Source organism: Battus philenor, unplaced genomic scaffold (assembly GCF_028537555.1).
Source record: "Battus philenor isolate CCGP_79_NKW_IND1 unplaced genomic scaffold, ilBatPhil1.0.hap1 SCAF_27, whole genome shotgun sequence".
NCBI classification, from domain to species: domain Eukaryota; kingdom Metazoa; phylum Arthropoda; class Insecta; order Lepidoptera; family Papilionidae; genus Battus; species Battus philenor.
The window spans coordinates 272,699-291,834 of record NW_027181690.1 but is presented as its reverse complement, the minus strand read 5'-3'; the positions used below and the strand labels follow the sequence as shown (position 1 = coordinate 291,834).

At 33.5% G+C, this 19,136-nt stretch overlaps 3 protein-coding genes across 3 annotated transcripts in view; 1 reads left to right on the top strand and 2 right to left on the bottom strand.

The window, feature by feature from the left end:
* Nucleotides 1-903: 903 nt before the first annotated feature.
* Nucleotides 904-5,380, bottom strand: LOC137925491 (cytochrome c oxidase subunit 5B, mitochondrial-like). Its single transcript, XM_068768940.1, has 4 exons — nucleotides 5,213-5,380; nucleotides 4,254-4,427; nucleotides 2,715-2,758; nucleotides 904-1,143 (listed from the first exon to the last, which is right to left on the bottom strand). Exons 1-4 carry the CDS (start codon nucleotides 5,298-5,300, stop codon nucleotides 1,081-1,083), a joined length of 369 nt encoding a protein of 122 aa, XP_068625041.1. The 5' UTR covers nucleotides 5,301-5,380; the 3' UTR covers nucleotides 904-1,080.
* Nucleotides 5,381-6,374: 994 nt separating this feature from the next.
* On the bottom strand, nucleotides 6,375-7,081 carry LOC137925619 (uncharacterized). Its single transcript, XM_068769090.1, has 4 exons — nucleotides 6,956-7,081; nucleotides 6,756-6,893; nucleotides 6,510-6,674; nucleotides 6,375-6,433 (listed from the first exon to the last, which is right to left on the bottom strand). Exons 1-3 carry the CDS (start codon nucleotides 7,079-7,081, stop codon nucleotides 6,594-6,596), a joined length of 345 nt encoding a protein of 114 aa, XP_068625191.1. The 3' UTR covers nucleotides 6,375-6,433; nucleotides 6,510-6,593.
* Nucleotides 7,082-7,527: 446 nt separating this feature from the next.
* LOC137925403 (uncharacterized) overlaps nucleotides 7,528-19,136 on the top strand; it is a 91,576-nt gene continuing 79,967 nt past the window's right edge. Inside the window, exon 1 of the mRNA XM_068768835.1 lies at nucleotides 7,528-7,711. The gene's annotated coding sequence lies outside the window, so the exon portion shown is untranslated. The remainder of the gene's footprint in view (nucleotides 7,712-19,136) is intronic.

The following is a 19,136-nucleotide window of genomic DNA, read 5'->3' as shown; positions in this document are numbered from 1 at the left end:
GTTGGAGGCAACAAAAATGTATTTGTTTTCGATAGTGGAAAACTACAATGTTAGCTTGACTTTATCTATAATGGCTGGCAGACATTTTAAGTTGACCTCAGCGACTGTTACTTGCATATTCCCCTTATTCGGTAACATCAGACGAGACTTAAATCGCTGTCGTCTTCCGCGTCGCGTGTTCAGGATTACTAAGGGTATATACGAAATATGGTATTTGCTTGCAACCTATTATTAATTCCTGGTTGGAATTCGATTGCAACATAAATTTTAAATTTTGGGATTATGGTAGAAATAAACTGCAAACATGTATGAGAAAAAGTTTTGAAACTTCTGTTTTAGTCTATAATCCGTAGAGAAATTAATTGGAAAATGTAACGCCGCCTAATAATCTTTGGCAAATACGAATCAAAAATTCAACTAAGTTTCGAAAATACTTTAAACAATTTGTTTGTTACATTCTGTGTTGTAACAATGTAGATATACATTTTTTATCAGAAAGTACGTGACTATCACAATACAGTTAAATCTTTTAATATGAACATGCTAAAACTAACAACTTCTGAAAAAGGTTGTCTGATATTTATAAATATTGTGTATTTTAATGCGCCCATTTCATTCACGGTCTCTAGTTCAACTTATGCTTTATTTAGTCAAAAAAAGTGTAAAGATTTTTATAAGCGTTAGGTGGAATGTAAAACCTTGCATGCGTAAAAACATCTACTATATATTCAAAGTAAAAAATTATAGTGATTAATCAAACTTAAAAAAAAGAAAACACAAATAAGAATAAAATAAAATCGCGGACAGAGTTTATTTATTTATTTGTCTACATAACACTAAACTCTTATACAATAAACACAATATTTTAGTGCAAGGTAACATTCCACTAATAAAACACTGGTATATGCTTACGATTATTTTAATATCGATTGAACATGGTAGCGCACCTTTGAACATGTGTAATGTTTGTACGGGGCGTACAATAAGGAACGATGCGACAACAAAATGCTGCGGTCTAGATGCTTTTTATTGCAATTATCATAATCACTACTATAACGATAGACTAAACTCGACCGGTGTTTAGAGAGGTGACTTCTCGATCAGCTTGTACCAGTGTCCGCACTCGCAGCGACGGGGGTGGTCCTGAAAGAAGTAAAAATATACTTACAATAATTTTTTTTAAACAATATCTTCACAATTACAAACACAATAGTTCTGTTAATTTATTCTGTTTATTTAGTTTTAACCGCCAAGATCATTAAAAGTAAATTATTGTTATATTGGAATTCATTTTGAAATTATCAAAATTTATAATTAAAATTTCTGCAACACATCAGATTTTTTAAGCCTGATTATAATTGCCTAGTTTTAAAATTGTAATGTAACTATATAAGAATATAAAAGATGACAGCTCATATAAAACTTTTAATATGTTTAACAGATAATAAATTATTGAGTGCATATGTACTTAAACAAATGTTGGCTTATGAAAAACACTTTCCAACATGCTGCAATTCAATGCATTCCTGACTGTAAGTAAGATGTAAAACTATACATGGTTGTGTGCAGACCTTTAAATAGTTCCTTTTGTTAATGGATCTATTATTAACTCATTCAAATCTATTATATTTAGCCACACAATGCATCAATATATCTCTTCTGAGGAAACTAGTAAAAATTTATGCATTTTTATTTTGAAGAATGTATCAAAAATATTTTTTTGTAATTAAAATTATTGTTAACACGATCAAAAAAAAGGAGCGTTGTTTGGTAAAATATAAAGATAATATTTGTTGTAGATATTTTTTATGGAGGTACACAGAGAAAATATATGGCAACACTTCTTCAAATTCACTAAGATGGTGACATGGTGTGTTTAAGGCACTTTGGAGGACTATTAACGAAAATTACTTTGTAAAGCTAATATTTTAAAATAAGTATCAAAATAAATATTTTTTTATTAATAATTTATTAAAAGTGCTCAGATGTGAGTTAGATTGTAAATAAGAGTGTAATATTAACTGTAGGTTAAATTATTTATGCACTTGGGAATAGACAGAGTAAAAAACATTATATTAGCAAAAAACCTACATTGTTATTCATTGTTCATTGTTGTTTTTAACAACTAATTTTATATTCCCTAGACTGAACTTACTTGAATATAACATGAGGTAATTTGTGTTATAAAATGCATTAATTGTGAAACGGTTATGTTTCAAACATACAAATCATATTTATTTATTTTACCTTTTAGAGTTAGTAGTTTATTAGTAAGCCCAGTGTTTTCTAACATCAGGCCTACAACCCATAGGTGGGTAATTTGTTATGGGAGACAATTCAAGAGTTTAATATTGATAATATTATTAAACTCGTGTCAAGTCACCATAATGATTTATATATGACACAAAAAGGGTTGGGAAAGCTATTGTCACTACTGAAAAAGATTATCATGGAATATTTTCACAGTTGCAACATGCATAAGTTATCTTCTTGTTGCACTTTAGCCAAAGTTTGTCGTCACTCAGCAAGAAACAATTATTTTGGCACCAGTAGCAACCTGTCAGAAAGCGGTCAATAAAATATGAAGGTTCAAGTGCAGTTACACTTCTTTTTATAACATGTCTAAGTTAACCTTCACAGGATGTTTATTTTATTTATATACTTGCTACTAAAATAAAGCAAGAAATCTGAAATCATTTACAAGTTATTCTCACCTTGTGTACCCAGAGCCAGTTGATTGCTGTCGAATGTTCTTCACCTGAAAAAGCATAAATGTGATTATGCAAACATAATTTACTAGCCATTGTATTGTTACATCCTACCTACATTCATTATACAAGAGTTCAAATGTTTTCTTATTAAAAATTATCATGTATTTGTGAGTTGTGTATTAATGTTTATAAAATATAAAATTGGCAAGATGTAACAAAGTTTGGACTCTCTCAGGAGTTCTTGATAGGAATGCCTTTACAGTTTCTTTTTACCTAACTTGCACTGCCGTCTAAGTAGCATTTGTAGATGCTGCAGAAGCAAGGAAGTAACTTCTTTCAAGATGGCAAAGCTCTAGTGCTTTAGGGATCCTCAGCTCTGGCACCACATAATACAATTTCACCGAATTGAGGCCCAGGTCCTTCTTATTAGCAGATAGATGCCCCCCTGCAAGACAGGTTTCCCCCAAAGATTGTCACAATGATTGGTCTTATGCTGTTGGCATACAGTATCTTCTCTCAACTTATGTCATCAGTCCACCTACCGAAGGCTCTAGCCATGTTGTGTCACTTAAACCATGATTGATGCTAAAAAATAGCATTCACAAGACCACTCAAAGTTTATTACTCTAAAAATGCACATTCTTTAATTATTGCTCTGGCACTTCACACCTTTTGAAGTCAATGACATGTCAATGAGTCATGCCAATGAGTGAATTGCATTTGTCAATAGCAAAGAACTTGTTTCTTTTTAATTCTGAACAGTAGTTGTGTAACTGCACTAGGGTTGGTTTGGATAAAAAAAATTAATTTTACTGATGTTTATAACTGGATTTAAATATTACAATAACAATAATTTTTTAAGTATATGTGATTCAATTTAATTATATCATATGAATATTTTAGTGATTATGTAACTGAATCACTGCCAACAAAGTTATTGGAGAGATGTCCAATAACAAAAGACTTCCTTCTCCCTAACATTGAGAATAAAAACCAAGATCTTAGCAATGCTTTAATTGGTTAATATAATAAAGTTCTTGAGAATGCATAAAGTATACTTAAATTAAATTTAATGTCTGAAGATCAGAATAATATTTATTCAGTGAGAAAACATTTAATGTTACCTTAAAAATGATCATGTTTTCTAAAAATTTGCATAAATGTACTATAGTTATACACATCATATAACTATGTTATTTATCAAGTATGTTTAATCGAAGAGGTTGTGTGATTCTTGTCATCACCATCACCATGACAGACAAAAGATACCCACTGTAAAGCATAAGCCTCTTACAAAGGTCAATCATGTGCTGCCCATATCAAGTGCATTCCACCTACCTTTACTATATGTAAGGTCCACTTAGCGGTAAGGGCAACCTATGTTACACATACTAGCTTGTGGTCACCACTCAAGAACTGATTTAGCCTGAATAGCCATTGGTTGCGTGTGTAATGTGTGTAATGCAATGTGCCCCACCCATTTGTCTATTATAAAACACTATACCTGTTATTAATTTAATAAAATTAAATAAATTAACATACATATGCAGCCAACAATGCGGGCATCAAAGCAAGACGGCACTAAGGTGGGGTTGTCGCGGGTTCCTGCAGCTTTCTTCAGCACCTTCATGTTGAAGGGATCATCATTTCCAGACTGTAACGCCAGCAGTTCCTTCTTCTCGAGACCAGTGGCGTGCTCCAATGGATCACACATCACTGTGCAATGAAAAGATGATTACACTCTGGCCTACTTATGTAAAACTTAAAAAATGAACTTTTGCTAATTCTACTGCATTAAAATAACTCAACCGCCCTAAGGGCCTATGTATTGTATGTGTGTATGACAAATTTAAAACAGGATAAAAATTCATCATCACAATTAAAAATTATACTTTAACGGATTTAAAGAAGTCATGGCCATGTGCATATTTTCACATATATTATACTTAATACTTCAATTCAATAAAAAATAAAATTTTGAAGGAATAGAAAAATTTTAAGTGGTTGTAGAGACAAGAACATGATCAGTTTATGAATAGAAAGATAAGAAAAATAATATTGAAATAATTGAGTTTATGGGTTTCATTACTCGTTATCATAAGATATTTGTGTTAATAAAAGATAACATACATAACCTAAAACGTGAAAAATAATTTGTAAAATCTATATGCATATACAGCGATGCGATCTATGATTGGTTGTGTAATCATATAAAAAGTACATTTCGGATTTCGTTTTCAAATTCAAATCACGAAAAATCAATAAAATGTGGCTTATATGACCTTTTTCTGGACATTCTGTACTGTGTAACGAAGTAAATGACAACATGCAAGAATTACAAAATAATATATTTGCAATAATATTACGATAACATTACGCAATATTATTGTATTAATTGTATTTTAGACTCATTGTAAATAAAAATTATACATTTTGACATTACGTAACTAAAATATGACAAGTAAAAGGATGCTGTAGTAAATAAAATAACAAATTCTTACTTTTGTCTGCATATCCCCGACGAGCGGTGGATAAAATAAGGTTCCTGCAGGCATTTGCGCGAACAATTTGTCTACACAAGGAGGCCATTCTGTCTAGTTGTTTAACAAATATCACTGGACCGCTTCTTACGGTAGCAAGTGGAAATTTAGATTTTTGTCGGAGTGACCAACATCAAAATATACTCTGATGGTTTGTGGTATGGTTCTGAAAATGGGAAAAAATAAACCTAAAAATTACCTATCAAGATTATTCCGAAATTTATAATTTAAGAGTGTTATTGCTAATCAATAAAAATTTGCAAAATTAAATTGAATAAATTTAACAGTAAATCATTAAAAAAAATTAAATCTGTCTCGTCAGTGATTAAACTGATCTGCTGTTTAAAATTTTCATAATAATTAAAATTTACCAAATAGATTCACTGCAATGTTTAACTTTTGAACATTTAGATATTAAATGTAAATTGATTTTTATTGAAAGCAGTATATACCTCAAGTCCTGATTTTTACTGTACATAATCATAGGTGTAGCAAAATATAAGAAAAAAAAACTCGTTAAACTTATTTTCTCATTAAAGCACAATATAATTTTATTACAATCATTCCTTGAATTCATAAAAAGGTTTATGTAGTCCACCCTGAATCAACTTTACTTACGTTATTATCGACTATAGCTTAAATAAAACCACTTCGTTTGATTGATAATTTGTTACAACTTTTAATACATCTTTAAATATACAGATTATACAACACACAAAATTTATTTACAGAAGAAGAGAATAGAGATTGGATATTTAAAACTTACAAGAACCCATTATTTTTTCGCAACATTCCTCCATATTTTATATTTACATTAATAACAACAAAGTGTATTCATTTATTATTTACGATAAAACAAGTACATATTTTAAAGCGATTTTTTTACCTTTGTCAATATTTCTGTCATTTTGTAATTGTTATATGAACGAAGATGTTAAATATAGAAAAATAGTACAAATTTTTTTATACCATCTATATACAGAGCGTGTGATTCGTGCAATATACTTTAAATATTGTAACACCATTTATTTATTTGTGGGGGATTTAATTTAAATTGTACATATAGCTTAGTTAATTGAATTTTAAACCATCTTTGTCTTTAAAACACATTATTTGATTTTGTCATAATATTCTTGGTGCCGTTGAAATTATTTTCTTTTTGAATAATAATGTAGTCAGGAACTGAAATAACACAATATATTTATCAATAAATGTTTAGAAAACAAACGATGAACCTAATAAACCTAATATACTTTACCATAAAAATAAATTGTAATTTTCGTCTAATTTTGTGTATCTTATTGACACACAAAAGAAATGACGATATTACTTTCATACGAAATCAGTTACGCGTGCGTCCACTCCTTTGAATAAAGCAACCCTTGAATGAATTTAATCTCACGTCGATTTCTCCTTCCTCCAGCTGTAATAATTAATTTTGAATATGAGTGGATCAAATTCTTTAGAATCTGCATAAATAATGATTACATTCATAACATCTTACTGGGTCAATTAAATATAGTTCTCGATAGCAAGATGGCGAAACACATTCTCTGATACAACGAGTGCGTGATAAACCATTCATGTGGCTACATGCGCTGCTCTGCTCACAGGCTGTTTCGAATTCCCTGAAGGTCATTTCCTATGGAAACAAAAAACTTTACAAAGGTATAGAAAAAAGGTTCATCACTGCACATGCCTTACGTTTTTGGGGGAATCCTTATATTGATATTCTTTAAATGTAAATGGTACTGCTGCTGGCTCACAACGACAGGTTTCCCAAAATTGCAAAATGATATAAAAAGTTAACGATAAGGATATTTTTAACATTTTAATTTCTCAGTAGGTTACCGTTCAGTTTATAAAGTAAAGATACACGAAAAATCAATACTTCTCTCTATGTCATGCGTTAATGTACAATCATTGGAAATATTTATAAAGATGACATTCTCATTTAATTTATTTGATATGATTTTTTGTCTACATCCACACATAAATTTAGTTATAAAATACGTGACTAGCATTTTTTTTTAAAAATTGTAATGATCGCTGGGACGTTAATGATATGTATGTTCCGATTCATAATTGTTTTTATAAAAATATTTAACATTTAAATGAGGTAATTTTATAAACTTTACATAAAATTTGAAAATATAATTGGTTTACCATTCCAAAGAAGTATGTTACTCTTTGAATGTTGTTACTGTCGTGTCCTTAAACAAAACTAATTTCTTTGTCGTGTCTATGGTCTTTGCCAATTGAAAGTGTTACGTATTTTGCAATAGATTTGATTTTTATGTTGTTTGAATAAGTGTGTTTAAAAATATAAGCAATTTTATTTTCATTTTCGTTTATCAGTTTTTAGTGCTAGTGTTTTGTGCGTCATTGTTTTGTTCTGAGAAAATCAAGTTATTGTTTTATCCTGTTGAAGTGCAAATTGTCCACAATTAATCTAATTGGGTGAGTGTTTACTTTCTTTCGATATTAATTCGGGGCATATTTTACCTTAAGAATCCTCAGTAATCATGTAACAAAAAGTAAACAGTTATATTGGTTTTAATTCGTCTAAATATTCTCTGCACATCACACAATTTAAAATGAAATCATTTAATTCTTGAAAAAAATATCTAATTTACTTCAAATCATTCTTTGTGATGATAATGCAAACACTTAAAGACTATCAAATTTGTTTATAAATTTGTAAATGGATACATATGCCTTGTTACCTGTCAGTTGTTTAAAGTTTTGAAAACTGCATGTAATAGCAAAATGCAATTTTATATTAATAATTAGTATAGTGTATTAAGATGTTTATTTTCTTGTTGGCTTATTAAAAAAAGCATTATTTTTACTGAATAAACAGGCTTGTTATTGTTATATTAATCTACCTATTAGTAACATGCTACCCTTATAACTTCTATGAAAAACAATAACTTTAGATAAATTTACATCTAAATAACTATGGTCCAATCTAGTTACTAACTTACCCAATAATTTGGTTGATTACATTTTTTTATACCTGAGGGCGATGAGGCTGGAGATATATTTCTCTTATGAATTGTTAGGGAATAGTCTTTACATTCACATCTATTTGGTGTTACTAAAAAATTAATAGTCAAATACATGTGTAATGTTTGCTTGTTACCTTATGAAAAATGTGATTTTAATTGTTATCCATTATTTTTTGTATTAGCTATTATTTCAATAATCCTCAAATTATTATTTCATTAATCATATCATTAGAATTTCAGTTATAGTATATTCATTGATAGACAGACCTTTGGGTCTGTTTTAAGTCATATATGTGTGTCACAGTCAAATTAGATAAGTGTGAAATTGTTATTTGTTGGATCGTACTTCCATTTCTTTGTTGAAAATCTAATATTAAAGTACATTATAAATAAATGTTAGGGCATCTAACAGGTTTTACTTTGATATATATTTAACTTGGTTTGTTGATTCATTTACATAGTTGATATTATAATGTACACATTAAAAATTGTTTAATTTTTTTTAAAAAGAGCTACTCCTAAATTTCTGGCTGGTTCTCAGTAGATCAGCATTCAAAACTGGAGTTAGCTCACTACTTATAATGTTAAATTAACCAATAATTCAAAAGTGCATGATTTTAAATTTGAATTTGAAATGAAATAAAAATCTAGGATTCATTTGTAATATATAATAAGTTGTTTGTATCATACAGCTTATTGATTGTGTTTTTAACCAACAATTATTGAATATTGCCTCTGGAGTCATGTTTTGATACCTAAATATTCACTTTATTACAGTGACCCTACTTGAGTGCATTGGGTGCAAGCGTACTCGGAACGAGGAAAATCAGTGTGTCGTTCAAAATTGAACTTTATTTCTAATGACATTCAGAGTGTTTTGCTTTAAAATATTGTTTTAACTTTAGCGGAACTCTTGTGTTAAGGCGTTTTTTATCTTTAGTAGTAGTTTTACGGTTGATAATCGTTTGATGGTATTATCTGTGCTTATTTTCGTTGCATATTATTTTGAAATAACCAAAGGTTTTTATAGCGTTGCTTTATAACGGCGTGTACGGCGTCACGTTTCTTGCTTCAAGAGTGTGACTCAAGTGAAATGATATTCACAAGTGTTTTTGTATATCAGAAAATTGTTTACTAGATAGATGCGTTGTTGGAGTTTTTTTCGCTATTTCTCCCGGCGCTAATGCTGTCCAAAGTTGTAGTAGTGATGTTAGTTAAGACATAGCAACCTATCAATTCGGAGTTCAGTTGTCTCTGGCCCCCTTGTTTTGGAATGCTAAGAAGGTATTATTAACGGATGACAGCTTAAACAGGTATCCACTCATGGGGGCCTTTGAGTTTAGTCACTTCATGTAGCATCAGGCAAAGCGATGTGAGAGCTCGGTGGTGTCCCAATCCGGTGGAATTGTAGCATGTAGCGAGAGCCTGCACTCGGGATCTCCTCAAGGAGCTTTCCGAGTTTCGTTACTTAAAAGAGTCCTTGATAGGCGACCTCTGAGCCATGCCACTTCAAACTGGATCCAGCATTTCTCAGATGTTGTAGTGAGATCAAGGAGGTTATAAACAGGAAAAAATAAGATCGTTTAAGAATTAAATTTCTAGGAAAAAATTAAAATGTGACAGAGTATGCCAAAAATAAACCAGAGGGAAAATTTGGAAACTAAATTATATACAGGATGCTAAAAAATTGTAACTACCATACCGTGGAAATTGTGGAGAAGAGAGTGAGATGATGTATAGAAGGAGTAAAAGAATGAAAAAATGTAACAAAAAAAACTGTAAAATATTTCAAATTGAAAAATAAAGGCTCTGATCCTTCTAAGTTAGGGGCGAATGAGCGGTCAACAATAACAGTAAAAATCTGCAGATCTTCAAGTGCTACTAGGGCAGCAGTGCACCCAATGGCATGGTTGGGGCCCTCAATTATATCGTCTCGGAAAAACTTGTATCATTTATAGAATTTTTAAACGTTTCAATATGTTTACACAGTCATAGCTGCGTAACTCGAGAATAGCGTTCACTAGCCAAACGCGGGCTCTGTTGCCACAATACAAGGAATTTTACAATAGCAATGAAGTGTTATTGTATTCGATGAATATGTCTCGTCGCGTCGAGTTTCCCATCTGCTCGCAATTAACCCTTTCAAATTGCTGCGCAGGAAAAGATTCAGTCGCATATTAATTGTAATGTACTTAGTAAATATTACAACAGTGTTTATGGCCAGCGTAAATACTGTTATGAAAAAAAAAATATTACTTATGAATGTTGAATCTGTCATTTTTATATGATTACATCAAGATACCATTCTTGATAACGTAGTTAAGCTCTTCAACAACACCGTGTTTAATTAGTGATGGTTCTTTTACAAGACCCGGCGCCGGGTCATAAAGTACCTCACAGGCTTGGTTAGAAACCAATGTTCCGGAATTCATCAGAGCTGAAGACTAGTAACTGTCGTCTAGTCCTAATCTTAATCCACTAGATTATGATTTCTGGTCAGTTTTAGAGAGTAAGTCTAGGTATAAACGCCAAGATAATATAGTGCACCTTATGCAATCTATACGATTGGCAGTGAAGAATTTTCCTCTAGAAAGAGTACGTGTTGCTATTGATAACTGACCTCAACGCTTTAAGGGCTGTGTTGCAGCCAATGCCTTTATATATTTTAATGGTTTTATATTATTGTATTAAACTAATACACTGTAAGAGTAATAAATGTTACGTATAATAATTTAACTTATGATTTGCGATCGACAGCTTAGTTAAGACTAACTTATAACTACTATTTTACTCTTATTCACGGCGTGCGTTGTTCACGGTGGGGAAGATTTCCCATGTTACGTAATCATTCATGTAAAAAACAGACAAAAATTATAACAATCGCCTTGTTTTTAACAAACTATAGATCAAACATTTCGAGTGCAATTTATGACGTGGAAAATGTAAGCAAAATGTGAATTATTTATTTTGAACAAAGCTTTACTAATTAGAGATTACACATTTAAAGTGTTGTTTGCGATGCGGGAATTGTGAACGAGGCTTAAGTTATTTATGATAAAAACACTATACGCAGTCTGAATACGTAACTTACAGATAAATGTGCATATAAATATAATACTATGTGGTAAAATGTATTAAACAACGACAGATGTACCTGAAAAGTAATCAATTGAGTAGGTTAACAAAAATGAAAGGCTGCCCGCGCCCGTGACTCGGTACGCTAGTCAATTAAAGCCAATATAAACGCGCCGACGTAACTTCCTTGACAATGTAATAACACCGCCGGTGCGTTGGGTGCGCGTGCACCGGCTCGATCCCGCTCGGACTGTGTACTTTTTATGGGTCGTCATCGAACCGGTGTGCCGTGTGCCTGCGATTGTCGAATTATTTTTTATTTTATCATCATGTCAGCCGCCGCGATGACCGGTTTGCGATGCCCCTATGCCGTCGTAGCTCGTAACAAAGGTCCGAGCACGAGCAGCAATAGGTATCTGCCTTCGGAGGTGTATTATAATACACCTCCGAAGGCAGATACCTATTTAAATACGTTACAAAAGACTTGTAAACAATCATGTTGTTAGCGTCAATACCTAGAATGCAATCTAGCGATTAAACATTGTTTTTTGTTGTTATTAATAAAGGCTTATGAGCGAGGTGTAACCTTTGTTATTTCTTATCGAATAATAAGCAGGTGTTTAAGTATGCTTATAGATTCTTGTCGTTTAACGACAAAACGGACCGTTGTTCTGGAGGAAGCCTTCGAGTTTAGTCTTAGCGAAGAGTTGAACCGACGTAGTCAACCTCTCTGATAGTAGCTCCATGCTGGCAGCGCGAGACTGGTCATAGTTGCGATCTATAATATTTAATGGAATCAGGTGTTACCTCGCGGAAGTCCATCCTAAGTAAGAAAAAGACCAATATCTAGCCACTTCCGCACATGCAGTGGTAGTCGTGCAACAAAGTGCACCGTCCGACTCTGTTTTTGGCACTAATCGATGTAACATAACTCCTGAAGATGCCCCGTGGAGGGGTGAAACACGTGTTGAGTGATTTGGCGGTGGCGGTTGTGTGATTCGCATAGTTTGCCGCATACGCATTTATCAGCGGGCTGGCGGGCGGTGCACTTTGTTGCGATCTTTGGGGGAGGCCTATTCCTTGCAGTAGGCATCTGCCTGCGGACATGATGAAGAGGTCTAGGCTAAGCGCTTATGCCGGTCACTTTACTTCGTCTACAAATCGTTAAATTGAAAATGCGAAGGAATTTTTTTTTCTCAAGCTGGTGTATTTTTATGAATATGTTAAAATGTAAGTTAGTAGGTTTTGTAACTTTTATGTAATAATATGGTACATCGGAGGTATCAAACTCAAAACTTGCTTTAGCCAAATAAGCAATGCAAAACTGGTATGCCGCAAAAAATACTCTCTGAAAAGAATATTTTATTTTGACTAGTATATTGTAATACGTGATGATATTTTTACGTATATATTTTTCCATTGGCCGAAATTACTTTTAATATTGACCCAATAAAATATAATATAATCAGAATAGTTTATAAACAAAGTATGTTATAATTTTATACGCTGGTTTCGTTTCTAATTCACATTTCTATTTAATTTTTTCGTTCAAAATTGATCCTCTGGATATATCGACGTGGCCGCGTGTTTGACACCCCTGATTTACATGAAGTAGAAGAACAAGATACAACGCTGCACGGCAACTGCCCGCGTACTGCTGAGTGAAAATAAGCAAACGTTATTGACTGCGTTCACTTGCACTCGATGTACCGAAGCTATAACATTTTACGTTTGATTCTGAGTCTTATTACATAACGCATAAGATTCAGTTTTTGTTTATTATCACGTAGTTTCTGTTTGATGTTTCATTGTTTCCATTAGACTTACAGGCAACAACACTTAATTACGTACATGTAGATAAAGATATTGACTTGTGTTACATACGTTTTAATGCATGTGTTTACATAAATATTGTGTTTTTGTATTTTTTTGTGTTGCTGTACAAAAAAACTGGTCGTACAGGTTTAGTTTTGTTTCATTATAAAATGATTTTGATGTAACGAACACACACGAGCTGATGAACAAGTTCTCAGTAAGCAAAGGCTACGGTACAGAGGTAGGGTCAAGGACGCTCACCATCTACGAGGCTCTGGGGCTAAAGTACGAAGTGGTTGTCGTTGTTCATCGACACTTTCAGGCTGTATAACAATGTGCATCATGTGGCGGTAGCAATATCACGTCACACGAATTTGTACGTGTATTGCACGGACGAGACTCAAGATGCGATCGCAAGATGCATCGATGTGAATACGGCAACCGCATAGACACTGGCGCACAACCTGAGGATGCCAATATGGGGTAAGGATGAGGAAGTGGTCCCTCGGTAATTTTAAAATGTGAAAATTATTGACGTGATTAAAAAAAATCATTATAATTAATTGACTTTAAGTTTTAAATAGTTTAAGAGACGGTAAACACTGTAACAAAACAAAAACCTGTGCAAAAAAATTTGGGAAACATTAAACGTAAATATAAAGACAAAAGTACGGACGCTGATGTCTCTGGAATCATAATAACAATAAAATGGAAGCAGTTCTGAATGGTATGCACAACCCGACCATAACATCGTTTTGAAAGATTTTGTATGCGTAAAATACTAAATTGACTTTGTGAGTCGCATTCTGATAAAAAGATCTGGATGTCGACAGCCTAGCCACGTATGCTCGAAACCAATAATTTCAGAAACAATTACAAACGTAGGAATATTGAAATATTGACAAATGTGTTCTCTAAGCGTTTACGTCTATATAATCACCCTATATATATTTTCATTACAGAAAATAGCATTTACTGTGTATTATAAAAATGATTGCCTCGATCGTCTTCGTCCATTCAGTCAATAGGCGCCCACTACAAGGCATAGATCTTCCCCTGAGATGTCTATTTGGGGGTTTACCATAATCGCAACCCTTGGCAGGGGGGTTGGTGACCACATTGTGGTGATATGGTACACAGAGGACGCTGCTGCTAGTCCTATAGATATTTGTTTGTGAGCAGTGGCAATCATATATAATTTCGGAACAAAAAACATAAGAATATTTTTACAACATTGAACATACGGATACAGCTGAACAAACACTGACATTGTTAGTTGCTTGTGCACGTCTTGAGTTTTTGAAGATTTATATTTTAATATAACAATAAATGAGGTTTAGTTTGCTGATTGCTAGTGGCGTGGGACATTGGAGCTGTTATCAAAACTTTGTTGTCTCTTGCATGAGAGTGACTGCGAGCGAAATAGTCGTTAGTGAACTTATTTCTTTATTTAATCAATTAAAGTCTCAAATCGCGCAGAGTGGATGGCCGTTGGGGCCTTAAGTTTCATGTGGACAGACGACCTTCTAAACACTGTCGGAAGCCGCTGCAGGCCGCTTCAAACCGGCGCGGGAGGTCTATGCCCAGCGGTGGACAACCTTCCGCTGTAATGATGTTGTTTACAAAGATCCATTGGCAGCCAGTTTTTATTATTACTAATAATTGTAATTTATACTCTGGCACCTATACGGAAGAGCGAAGTCTCTAATCACAAGCAATATATTCTTTCTTAAATAGAGAATGAATGTGAACAAAAAAACTGATGTTCACGAAAAAACATCTTTATTTTTATACGTGCATCGCAAAAACTTTTTCATAAAACACTGTACCAAACAATTAAACCAATATTAAGTAAGAAAGGGACTAATATATAGCTACTTCCGCTATGCAGCAGTAGTCGTGCAATGAAGTACACCGCCCGCCAGCCCGCTGATAAATGCGCGTGCGGTATACAGTGCGAAACACAACTACCACCGTTAATTCTTTTTATTAAATGGAGAGGTCTCCACGGGGCATCCTCAGGAGTAATGTTACACCGATTAGTGCTAAACACCGAGTGCCATGGTGCCCCGTGGAGGGGTGAAACACGTGTGTAGTGATTTAACGGTGATAGTTGTGTAATTCGCATATTATAGCAAAAATAAAAAAGTATAAGAATGTTTGAATGCCTTTTATAATAATTTAGCCTAAACTAAACCATTAACGTAACTGACTTCATATAAATTTCATTTGTGAAGTTTTTTATTAATTCAAACTTTAGCGCAGACGCCGTGTCACGTCACCGGTTCTGCGTAGATGTTGAGTGGGGTCGCGTGCGCAGATTGATGTTGTATTTCGTTTATGACATTAAGTCATATTTAAAGAGTTGCAAAGGAGGTGGTTTATTTATTTATCGTACACTAAAACTCTATATAAAACAAATAAAACAGTAAATGTTAAAAATTACTTTGAATAATGAAACAATTCTTGTAACGCACAAGCTTTTAAAGCTTGAGGCGATCTCTACTAGACAACCTTTGGGTGGAGATGAGAGACATGAAGGCGAGTGCAGTTTAGGGTGTAGATAAAAATAAAAAAAATAAAAACATTAAAATACAGTACACATTTCATAGTAAAACACATTTCTACATATATATACATAAAAATACATGGAAAAGGTATTATGTAATTACGAATAAATAACAAATGCTACACAATGTCGTCTTTTAGAAACGAAGGAAGTGTGTTTCTGTCATCTTTTTAAAAGCTGGCAGCGACTTAGCGCATCTGTCTGCTTTCGGCAATTCATTCCTTAACCTGATGACGACGATAGTGAAAGATCTTTCCATAAACATAGTAGAATGAGCAGGTGTAGACAATTTCAAGTTCTCCGATGATCTAACCAACTCGTCAAGTGAGTCACGCAAAAAAAAGAAATCTAGATTTAAGGTTTATTTATTTATCCTCATCCCATAGATTTATCCATGGGGAATGGCTTATTGTCTATTGATTGAAAAGAGAGAGATATACATAGTTCTTTATTAAAGAGAATTATGAAGATTCTTTTGCGAATAGATATCGAACCTTCTTTATAAACATGTACCGGTTTTCTGACAGTGCAATTCCGAGAGATTTCTACACTTCGGTTGTTCAAGACTGTCAGTTGATTTGTGAGTTCTCTCGTGTCGATTGTAATAAGACTGCTTGAAATTGCGTTGTAATCAACAAATTATACATATCCTTTAAAAATATTATTTCTGCTAAGTTTTTCCTTGCATACGTTGCTATAATTGTTCGTTTATCCGCTTTGTCTGCTGTAAACACTGTCAATGGTACTGTGCAACAGTCGCCGGACGCGGCCGGGCGGCACGTGCTCGTCTCAATGTAAACCCACCGCGTGCCGGACCAACAGTCCTGGCTCGTGTTTTGATTTTGTTATAACTCATTTGCACTTGAAGGCTTTTACTGAGAATACACATATATATATATATATATATATATATATATATATATATATATATATATATATATAGACGTGATCGTTAATGTTGACCCTATGAGAAGGTTCAAGGTCACTCCAAACTGTCAATAATGCTTGCTTGAATTACAAATGAGGAAATCCGCAGATAAATCAAGGTCGCCAATATAACTTGAAGAATTGTAATTTATTCAACATTGGAACTTTTAATACGTCTCTTATTGATCGGCAAGATAATTTTATATTTAACTTGTCGGCTTCGCAAGGCGTTATTGTTGCGGAGAAGAATCAGGAAGAAACTTTACAACTAGTGTAGTCGAAAGATTCTCATATTGCGATCGTTAGTAGGTAGATGTGGCGCGGGTAGGAGGATAATGTTAGCATGTTTTTTTTTTAGGTTTTTCCTCCACACATGACACTACACGATGATGACTTATCACAGCGTTATTATAAGCATTAAACATGCGAAAGAGCGGTCAACACAATTATCATCATCAGTTTGTCAATTGATAGACGTCCACTGCCTCAAAGATCACCAGTATTACAAATGTTTCTCTGCTCGCATCCAGAAACTTCTCACGACCTTGAACATGTCGCCGGTCCGCCTAGTGGGGGAAGGGGGGAGCCTACCCATTAGATATGTTTGCTATCAGTTTAGCTTTAACTTTATGATTTAAATTTCTCTGTTTTTCTGATCGTTATCTATTAGTCAGTATTTGTTAATAAACAATAGTAGTTTGTTGAAATGTAAAACAGATGTGTTGTGTATGCATGCAATCGAACCGCGACGAAATGGAACTGATAAAGGTCGAACGAATATTAACAAGTTTAATGAATCACAATACGAAATCGATTGGTCGCGTCCGCGCGCACTTGATTTGTTGTGACGTCATTGATTTGGTGCGCCTTCTACACGGGAGCTCTGAGATAACACAATTAAAATAATAGCGGTTGTAAGGCACACGTGTTAATATTATTGAGTTTACTGACATTATTAGGTTCTCTCGTTTGATGAAATTTAAAATTTTCTACAATTACTTTTGCTTTATTTGCAATAAAAGTGTTGCTGAATATACTAAATAATCATGATAAAAATGGCAAAGAATGTTAATGAATAAAGACATCGCTGTTTAAGACAATAACATTGAAACACAATAAATTTAATTATTTAATGGAATCAGGCGTTATTTTGCGGAAGTTCATCCTAAGTAAGAACGGGACCAATATTTAGCCACCCTTCCACGGGGCATCTTCAGGAGTTATGTTACACCGATTAGTGCCAATGGCACTCTGTGTTTGGGGTAAAACACGTGTTGAGTGATTTAACAGTGGTAATTGTGTAATGCGCATTTACCAGCGGGCTGGCGGGCGGTGCACTTTGTTGCACGACTACCACTGCATGTGCGGAAGTGGCTAAATATTGGTCCTTTTGTTGCTTAGGATGGACTTCCGCAAGGTAACGCCTAATTCCATTAAATATTTGAGACAAAACCTGCATATATTTTGATCTTCGACACCGCTCCGTTCCGTCAACTAGAAGGACGCTGTAGTTATTATTGTATTGCAGCCCCCGGGCGACTCTAAGGGTCCACCCTGGCGTGGAGGTTCGTGAAAATTTGTCTGCACTCGATAGTGAAAATCATTTATTCAACATTGGATCTTTTACAAATCTGTTATTGATCGACAACATATTAGTACTTTTTTAAATCTATTTTATTATTGACTCTATTCGGCTCCGTTCGTAACACAACTATAACTAGTTTTGGAGAAGAAGCAGGAAGAAACTTTACAACAACACACCTTTTAATAATGTTTAACATTGATTTATATGTATACACTTTATCAGATATAGTATAAATGTAATCAAAGTATACAGGTAAAGAATTCTTGTCATTTAAAATAACTAAAATGCTGGTTTAACTTATCATATCTTAAGATGTTGTTGTCTTCCACTCGGAATCGATTCGTTAATAAATCGATTACATTTCTTGTCTTTTTTTTTAAAAAAAGCTTTTAATTCAAGTAGCAATTTACGGATGAATAATGTTCCTGATTTCTGCAATGCTAAACTAGATCACAGACTCCATAATGTCAAATCGGCAATTGATAATTTGAAGGTTATATAATTCAATAACGGAACGAATTATAATGTTTGTGTATAACCAATTATTAAATTAATTAAAATATTAATGTTACAACCGATCTTATAAATTAGTATTAGTGTCGATATTTATGCAGCTTAACTGTAAACGAACAAAAATAAACTTTTGGTGTCGTATTTCCGTGTAGGTTTTAATTTAAACATTTGCTCTTCCAGCCACAGACTGTTGTGCACAACATATACACTTACATGTGCTATGTACTCGGCATTTTTCTACGTTATTATACGAGGAATGAATATATCCCGTTGGCGAACGAGTAACCCACGCAGCAGATCAGATTGGCTTTGAATGGCAATGGGCACATAGCGTACACAACAGATGGCCGCCGGAGCCTTAAGGTTCTGTCGTTGAGACCACGGATTGGA

What these genes read in the sequence shown, in the direction of transcription:
- LOC137925491 (XM_068768940.1), bottom strand. Translation starts at nt 5,300, where the DNA reads ATGGCCTCCTTGTGTAGACAAATTGTTCGCGCAAATGCCTGCAGGAAC. An exon ending in CCGCATTGTTGGCTGCATAT is followed by an intron (nt 2,759 to 4,253) that starts GTATGTTAATTT and finishes ATGCTTTTTCAG; the next exon opens with GTGAAGAACATTCGACAGCA. An exon ending in ACTGGCTCTGGGTACACAAG is followed by an intron (nt 1,144 to 2,714) that starts GTGAGAATAACT and finishes TACTTCTTTCAG; the next exon opens with GACCACCCCCGTCGCTGCGA.
- LOC137925619 (XM_068769090.1), bottom strand. Translation starts at nt 7,081, where the DNA reads ATGTTAAAAATATCCTTATCGTTAACTTTTTATATCATTTTGCAATTT. An exon ending in ATAAGGATTCCCCCAAAAAC is followed by an intron (nt 6,894 to 6,955) that starts GTAAGGCATGTG and finishes TTGTTTCCATAG; the next exon opens with GAAATGACCTTCAGGGAATT. An exon ending in AACTATATTTAATTGACCCA is followed by an intron (nt 6,675 to 6,755) that starts GTAAGATGTTAT and finishes TAATTATTACAG; the next exon opens with CTGGAGGAAGGAGAAATCGA.